The sequence below is a fragment of the Nicotiana tabacum genome, chromosome 20, assembly GCF_000715075.1.
Source record: "Nicotiana tabacum cultivar K326 chromosome 20, ASM71507v2, whole genome shotgun sequence".
NCBI classification, from domain to species: Eukaryota; Viridiplantae; Streptophyta; class Magnoliopsida; order Solanales; family Solanaceae; genus Nicotiana; species Nicotiana tabacum.
The window spans coordinates 50743284-50752109 of record NC_134099.1 but is presented as its reverse complement, the minus strand read 5'-3'; the positions used below and the strand labels follow the sequence as shown (position 1 = coordinate 50752109).

Below are 8826 nucleotides of genomic sequence, written 5' to 3'. Positions count from 1 at the left end.
AAATTAGGGGAGAAGTGTAGGTATCGTGGAGCTCTATACATTCATGTATTTGTTGTAGGGTGGTAGTGGCCAGAACTTCACGAATTTGAAAAAAAAACGGCAACTAGGGTTTCCTAGATCTAAAAATTATGAAATCTGAGCGGGTTTTTAGGGATTTGGAAAGAAGAGGTTGAGGTGATTGTATGGTGCGATTTTGGGGTGATTTGGATGACGACCGCCGCCAGTGGGCGATTTCTGGCGGCGGAGCTGGGAGGCGACGGGCGGAGCTGGGAGGCGACGGGCGGAGCTGGGAGGCGACGGGCGGAGCTGGCAGAGAGGAGAAAGAGAAAAGAGAAGAAGAAGAAGAAAAGGGGAGAGTAATAAGAGAAATGGGGCAAATATTTGGGGATTTTAGGCTTTATATACATTGGGTGGGAGATAGATAAGGGTCGTTGGATCAAATAAATATGGGTGCTGAGATGGAATCTTGGTTTCACTTAATAAAACGATGTAGTTTAATGATGGAACTATGCCGTTTTGGACCAGGTCTTGGCAGACTACTTGTTGGACTGGGTATGGCAGAAATGGGCTCAAGGCCAATGTAGCTCAATTTTAATTAACATACACTAGCTCAATCCCTTTTCCCTCTAATAAAATTATAGTCTTATTTAGTCCTAAAGAAAATGTGCAAGTAGAAAGAAAATCTTTTTGGTATATATAAATTAAAGATGCAGACTAATATATACATATTTTTGGTACTTCTTAATTAAGGAATTCACATATAAATGTACAAATAAATTCAAAGAAAATTAACAAAAACAGCTAAAACCATCCAAAAGTTAGTTTTTTGGTGGGAGAATTAAAAGCATGCAAAAATCAGGTATTCACATACTCTAGGGAAGAAGTTACAAATTCTAGCTTCTTCCAACAAGCAGAAGCAGAAAATTAATTTTTTCAAGACAAAAATATCCTTATCATAAATTTATATTTTCAAACTATCCCTCATTAATATACCCTTCCCATTTTCTTTTATTTATTTCTACTGCCCCTTTCTTTTATTTTTTATTTCCACTGTTATTTATTTTTCTTCTCCTATTCCTCTTTGAAATAGTCTCTACAACTGTGATAAATAGATCTCTTCTTTGATATAACTATATTTTATATTGATTAAAACCTTTAATATATATTTCTACTTCATGTTTTATATTTTATATTAAAAGAAAATTAAAAATTAATTAAATTCCTTTATAATAACTATTTAAATTTATTTCTTTCTTTAATAATACTAATCGTACCAGACCTTGTTATTGTTTATTTTCATAATTTGACACTCAAAAATACTTTTTGGAAGATTTACTAAACATAATTTGCTTATTAAATATTGCAAAAAGTGCTTATCGAATGAATTATCAAACACAAACTGCTACTCTCCAAAAGTACTTTTTAAAAAATACTTTTGAAAAAAAATATTTTTAAAATAAGTAATTTTTGATAGCTTGGCCAAATATGCTCTAAGTTTAATATCTTTTGCTCCTACGAGATAAAACTGCTACACCACTAACTTATTTTATAAATATTACTAGATCATATTAAATAAAACATAAATACTATTTATCAATCTACCAAATTCATAATTACCTCTAATGTTTGATTCCTTTCAATTACACCCAATTTTATGTTGATTAATTAATTACTTAATTAGACAAACATGTCAAACTCTATAGTTATACTCAATTACATTCAAATTCAATTACAATACGTGACTTTCCAAACGAGCCCTATGCGAAATGTTCAAATCGAAAATCTTCCCAAAAAGTCAGGGGGACCTGCCTTTACTTTATCGTAGCAAGAATCTGTGAAGTATCTCTATCTTCATAGACACGATCACACTACACCATCATCATCTTAATGAGTCTCTCCTCACTTTTTATGGACAAAATTAAAGAAGTAGGAGGAATACTCACATATGCCAATTGGACTAGTAATTACAACGAACATTTCTTGTACTAGTTTAATACTAACCTATCATATCAACTGGTATTATACTGTCTCTCCATCTACATTATCGATATGTGGGAAAGATACTTTACGTGTTTCTTTCTGGAGTAGAGGTAGGTTTATAATCAATTACCTATGCATAGTCTTGTTAATCATTACATTAAGAAAGTTTAAACATTCACTACAATTCATGATGACTGATATCATGTGATTCAATGATCAACAGAATATAGTAGTAAGCATGGCCCACTAACAAAAGCTGGCTTTTATAATACTATGTCTTAATTGTACATTTTATTTCCTCCACCAAGGTGATTGTTTGGAAATTTTTTTCACATTCGCTCTTTATTTTTTCTCTTTTGACAACTCTTTTGGCATTAATCACCATTCTTTTAATATAAGAATTAATCTTTATAGTCGTCCACTCAACCATTTAAACTAAAAATAATCGATGAATATATAATATATGTATAATCTATATATATCGACTAAGAAAGCAAATAGTAAATCTGGCCGATGATTTTTTTAATGATCCTTTAGTATAAACATTCAGGAAAGAGTTCTACTCTTTAATAATATCCAAGTTTCATTGCTGTAAAAAGGAAATACAATATAAAGTCTAACTATCACGAACTGGTAGTTAGAATATAATATGCTAAAAACTGATATATAAAAGCAGCTAAATTTTCATATATAGACATATATAGGAAGTCTTAATTTCCATTTGTAAGTCCTTGAATAGACATAAGCCTCTGCAAAAAAATGTTGAAGTCTTCATCCCTACTCAGCATACTTATCCTAACACATTTTGGATCACTCCCAAATTTTTTTCCACTCCTTGTTTGAATATTGTGTCCTTTAAGAATTTTCTCTAGGTCATCTTCACTTCCTTTGCACATTAGCCATGCAAAAGCTGTTTCAAAAAAAAGACAATAATCCAATATAAGTCTCAAATTGAAAATGGCCATTTTAATGCCTGCAATCCAAAATATTTTATATTTATTTTTTACATGAATTTATGTTATGTACAATAATCGTGATAATCTTTTATATTATAAGTTAAGTTGGCCAACAATAACATGTAACCTTCCAAATCAAGTATGATATGGTAATTTCGAAAATAGGGTAATAAACATGCTAAATTGATAAAATTACAGTAAAAGGGCAGCCTGGTTCACTAAGCTCCCGTTATACGCGGGATCCGGGGAAGAGCCGGACCACAAGGGTCTATCGTACGCAGCGTTACCCTGTATTTTTGCAAGAGATTGTTTCCACAACTCGAACCTGTGACCTCCTGGTCATACGACAACAATTTTACCAGCTACACCAAGGCTCCTCTCTTCAGATAATATTTTTTTTTTGGTGCTATTAATATATATAACTTAAATATTTTTGACATTACCAGGGTGTGATTCATAGAAGTCTCTTGTGAAGTGGCAATACTGAAGTGGATATTTCTGGAGAGTGAAAAGGTCACTGCCCTTAACAACTTCTCTTAATTTTTGCCATCTTTTGGTCATGTGAGATTGACTATATTCAAAGAAGTTTTCCAACGTGGAATCCAAACAGCTATCAGAAATCACTCCAAGAATCTTTGCAGCTCTCAATTGAGCTTCCTTTGATACCCCTATTGTGCTAATCTCCATGAACTTTGTCATCTTCCTTGCCACCTCTTTGTCCCTAACAAGAGCCCAACTGCAAATCAAATAAAATGAGAACATGTTAGTGATACATTGAAATTTGTAGAATTTAAAATTTTATATCCAACTCCGATCCAAGTGTTTTAGAGCCGGTGACTGATCCAAAGTAATCCCTTCATTCACTTTCACTTGGTACGTTTTGACTTTTCACGCCCCTTAAGAAATCATAAATAAAGTGCATAATTTACTATCATACCCATATTAATCACATACCCATATTAATTGATGTATAATTTTATTGGATTTGAGAAAATGATTCGAAATAAACAATAAATAATGTGGGTATATATAACAGGAAAAAAAAAATTGTCTTCTCTTAATATGCATAAAGTGACAAGTAAAAATGAAAATATATTTTTAGTATACATACCAAGTAAAAGTGAACGAAGGGAGTAGCTGATAAACATTGATAATTGTTGAAAAGCACTCTTCTATGCTTGAAAACTGATTATTACAATTAAGCAGTTGTGAGTTTGAAAAGGATCGGAAGTGCTGAAACTGATAGTAGTTGACGTGTTACCAAAAAATAGTTGATAAATACTTTTTCTTATTAAAAAATAACAAAAACATCCTTAAAGTTATTTACATCCGATATATAAATTAGAAATATCTTTATAAGAACACCGACTATTTCGAAAATTTTCATATGATATTAGGAATAAAATAGTAGTAATAAAAATTTTGCTCGAAGTAAAAGTACTTTAAATACTCATGGGTTTTTAGCTGATTTTGGCATATAAGCACTTTTAGTACTTTACCAAACGTGTATTGATTTTGTAGTTCTCTTTAATTTGGTTATCACCTCAATTGCAATTTTAAAAAACATACCCAATTCTGGATCCAGCATGGCCAGTGCATTTGGAAACTGTAAAGAGCATAACATCATATTTGGCAGGAGAGGTAATAGCAGTGTACTGTGGCCAGTAATAAGCTAAATCATGGATTAATATCCCTTGAGCTCCATTAACTACAGGCTCTCTAATAACCCCATCTGGGTTATTTGGAGATGTTATGAACTCAATATATGGTCCATCTTTCTCAAAATTTCTTGCATCTCCTGCCCATTTGTACAGCCCTGAACGCACAAAATCAGTCACTTCTGGATATGACTGCAAGCCAATACCAACAAGAAAATTATTAGTAATCAAGAAAACCTCACTTTTAAAAAGATTAATCACATGTGTTAAAGATTTATTATGATAACGAATGGAGTATGTATCATGTATCGACAAGAGGGGTTGCTCTGATGGTAAACAACCCCCACTCTCAACTAAGAGGTTGTGAGTTCGAGTCACCCCAAGAGCAAGGTGGGGAGTTCTTGGAGAGAAGGATGCCGAGGGTCTATTTGGAAACAGCCTCTCTACCCCAGGGTAGGAGTAAGGTCTGCGTACACACTACCCTCCCCAGACCCCACTAGTGGGATTATACTGGGTGGTTGTTGTTGTTATGTATCATGTTATAATCGATCTTACTTATACCTAAAACCATGTGATTAGTTATTAAAAAACAAGTACTAATATAGTAAACATGTTTGCAAATCTTTGCATGACCATGTTCCTATGTTGGTTAGAGCTACATTATAAGCAATCAACATGGTCTCAGCGACAGACATGGTTTGTTAGGGGTACATAAGTGAAGCATTATTATTAAATTTCTTGTTTCGTTGACTTTTAATTTGTTAATTAAAGATTCTACATTAGACATGTAAAAATAATATCCAAAGTCAAAATGGATCATTAGCCTTGATGAGAACCCAGATCAATATATGGCTGAAAATTTTGGGATATCAAGAGGCAAAACATTGATAAATAACCGTGGCGAAGCCAAGAATATCACTAAAGGATATTCAAGACTTAATATAAATATATAAAAGGTAATATATGTGATCTATATACACAGTATACTTTTTTATAAGTACACTGATGAAGGGTTCAACTGATCACTTTTCAGTATATGTGGCTACGCTACAGAATGATATAAGTAAACTACATGATGAAGATGATTGTCCAATTAGCTGAACAGAAGATTGACATGACAAACCGATGTTCTTGGTACGTAATCCCATTTATTTCTTTTTACGATAACATCCAGCCAATAATAAAAAGAGATATAAAAAATAGGGGTGTACATATGTCGGGTTGGTTCGGATTTTATAATTACCAAACGAAACCAATTGTGTCGGATTATTAAATCTAAAGACCAAACCAAATCAATAAAACTCGGGTTTTTTACTCTTGGTATTTCTCGGATTTTCTCGGGTTATTCGGATTTTTTTCAGGTAAAATCTTTGTAGAACAAAACATATAAATTATGCTCAAAATATTTCTTTAGTCCTAGTAAGATACAACTATATAAAGTATTTTCCAAGAAAATAATACAAAATATGAGATGTGTCATGGCATTATCCTAAAATATTCAACAATAAAAGACAATAAAATTATGTAATATAAATATTGCTAATTAAAAGCCATAATAAAAATAAACATAGTCTAAGAGTACTAAGTCATGCTAAAATAAGTAGACTAATAATTGAGTATTAAATACACGACTAAACGCTAAAGAAAAAATAAAAATAGGTTATGCATTTTTATCTAAATTATTGCAAAACAAAAAGTAGATATTCAATACATTTCCGTTCGTAGTATTGAATTAAATGTCTTTTGTTAGCATTAGTATTGATTAGATTTTGGTTTGGACTTTTGTTAGCACTATTTAATTTACTAATGTTAATGGCTATAAAGCTTATTGGAATATTCAAAAGTTCTAAGTCCAACCTTGAAATAATACCTCAAAAAATAAAATTATGAAATCTTTTAAGAAATATTTATAAATTACATCACAATAAGTATATTTATATACTAAATATATCCATATATATAATGTCAAATTGGTTTGGTTTCGGATTGACTTTCTTTAGTTTAAACCCAACCAAACCAATTATGGTCGGATTTTTTTTTCAACACCAAACCAAATCAAACCAACTCATAGTCGGATTTTTTTTCTCGGTTTGACTCGGATTATCGGGTTGGTGCGGTTTGTCGGTTTCCTTTGTACACCCCTAAGAAAAAGTGTGCAGTGAGGGTACTTGTAAATCACTAAATAGCCGTACCGAATAGAAAGGAGCAGCTGAAACAACACTGATTGGTTCAGGTTCATGTGTAGGAGAAAGAGCATAGAGTGCAGCCTGAATAAGCTGGCTTGATCCTGTCCCAACGATGATACAATGATCATCCACAACTGCATTTCCAACCACATTGTGCAGCCTCTTTATCTCTTCTTCTAGTTTTGGCTCAAGGAACCAACACAAGTTCTTGGCATTAGCAAAATAACTCAATGACTGGTAACCGCTGAATGTAATGTCACACCTGTTGCCCATCTTTCGCCAGTATGATTCATACATTACTGGATCACCACTATACACAAGAAATAAAATTCCAAATTAGTATTCCAACAAACAAGGTGAGAATTTGAGGATTTCAGTATTTCTGGATACACATCTGTAAAGAAAATGAAATTTGGGCACAACTCAATCCCAAAAGCTAGTTTATGAGGTGAGTATTATCACATGAGACGATATAAGGTAACAACGGTTCATTTCCTCTACTAGGATATTATTATAACGGATTACTTGCACCTCAAATTATGGTCTTTTCTGAGGCCACTCTTTAAATTCTTTTCCTCGTTAGTCCAGAGGGCTAAATTTCTCCTTAAGAAGTAGTTGGATATCTTTCTTTCTTTCTTTCTTTTTCAGACTAATTTAGCACACTCGGCTAACGGGAGACTAAATTTAAAAATAGCCTGAAACAAGGCCATTTGTGCAAATGCGTGACACCCCATATTTAAGCTGAATATTTGGAGCGTGAACAACATAAAATAAGGAGAATGGGGTGGGACATTCAAACAATAATGAATTGGGGAAAGAAGACTTACTGATCAAGATTGATAAGAGTATCCCAGTTGATGAGAGTGACATTTTCTCTTGTTTCAGGAATTGCACAAGGGACTGGAGAACTCTTTATAAGACAAGCCTCTGTGCCACACATCTTCTTTTCTTTTCTTTTTTCTAAAACCTTTGATCAATCAAAAAATAAGCTATTGGTATTTAGGATATGTTTATAATTGGAGAAGACAGATTTTTGTAGTACTCCATGTCTTGCATGCTGCACTATATATAGGAGAGGAGGCAAAGGCTAATGCAAAAAAGTCTCTTAATTAATAGATAGAATTTTAAATGGATTCTCTTAATAATTGCAGTTGTCTTTTCTAATCTCCACAAAAAGCCTTTTAATTAATAGGCAGAATCTTAAATGGATTCTTTTAATAAATGTAATTATGTCTTTTCTAATCTTGATTTTCCCATTTTAGCTGTTTCGGGAGAATACTTTGAATGGTAAAAAACAATTGAAAGCAGATAAGATAGAGTCTTGCAATTTTGTCCGTATAGTAAGGAGATTAAATCTCTTGATCTAAACAAAGGAAATTGTATTTTTGACACATATGGGAACTTTTTTGTGTTGATCCAGATTGATTTAAGGGAAATTTTTTGTGTTTATCCAGATTGATCAAAGATACTACTAAGTCAACAACTAACTTGTATTTTTTATAATAGAAGCAAAACATAAAGGGGAAAAAATTGAAGAGACAACGGTAAATTAGAAAAATGAAAAACAAAATAATATGGTCAGTTCTTTTTATTTTTTTTGTCTCTTAAAGTGTTTTCATTGAATTAGAAGAAGTGCATGTGATGTAAGTTTGACTGTTGGTATCAAAGAGAACCCAACTCTATAAAATATGATGAAACTTAAGTGAGTTCTCTCTTTAGGAATCTTTTTTGGTATCTGTTTGGATGTTGGGTCGTTATGTTGCTGCCTCTTGGTCGGCGCTTTAATTGTGTATGTTGGAAAACTCACTATAAATTTAGATCACAAAATGGTCCTCCATTTTTTTTTTTAATTAGCCTGGTGTTCGAGTAACTTACACGAACCTCAATTATTTTATCAGTTGTCTGCTACGTTCCAATTAATAGCACATACACTAAGTAACTTTGCTGACCATGCTTTAAGCAGATGGTAGGAAATGTTTTTTTGTCATTGCTAAAATTGTTATCCTATTTCCGATGTTTTTCATCAACTTTATTGACTGTTAGGCC

The 8826-nt window shown here is 32.5% G+C and overlaps 1 protein-coding gene across 1 annotated transcript; it reads right to left on the bottom strand.

Moving 5' to 3' along the window:
- Positions 1-2543: 2543 nt before the first annotated feature.
- LOC107829568 (L-tryptophan--pyruvate aminotransferase 1-like) lies at positions 2544-7898 on the bottom strand. Its single transcript, XM_016657015.2, has 5 exons — positions 7608-7898; positions 6787-7090; positions 4506-4786; positions 3380-3672; positions 2544-2890 (listed from the first exon to the last, which is right to left on the bottom strand). Exons 1-5 carry the CDS (start codon positions 7718-7720, stop codon positions 2691-2693), a joined length of 1191 nt encoding a protein of 396 aa, XP_016512501.1. The 5' UTR covers positions 7721-7898; the 3' UTR covers positions 2544-2690.
- Positions 7899-8826: the final 928 nt, after the last annotated feature.

Excerpts from the sequence above, each read along its gene's own strand:
- LOC107829568 (XM_016657015.2), bottom strand. The coding sequence starts at position 7,720 with ATGTGTGGCACAGAGGCTTGTCTTATAAAGAGTTCTCCAGTCCCTTGT. Across the intron at positions 4,787-6,786 it reads CAGCTGCTCCTTTCTATTCG|TCATATCCAGAAGTGACTGA; the intron begins GTACGGCTATTT and ends ATTGGCTTGCAG. Across the intron at positions 3,673-4,505 it reads CATGCTGGATCCAGAATTGG|TTGGGCTCTTGTTAGGGACA; the intron begins GTATGTTTTTTA and ends TTTGATTTGCAG.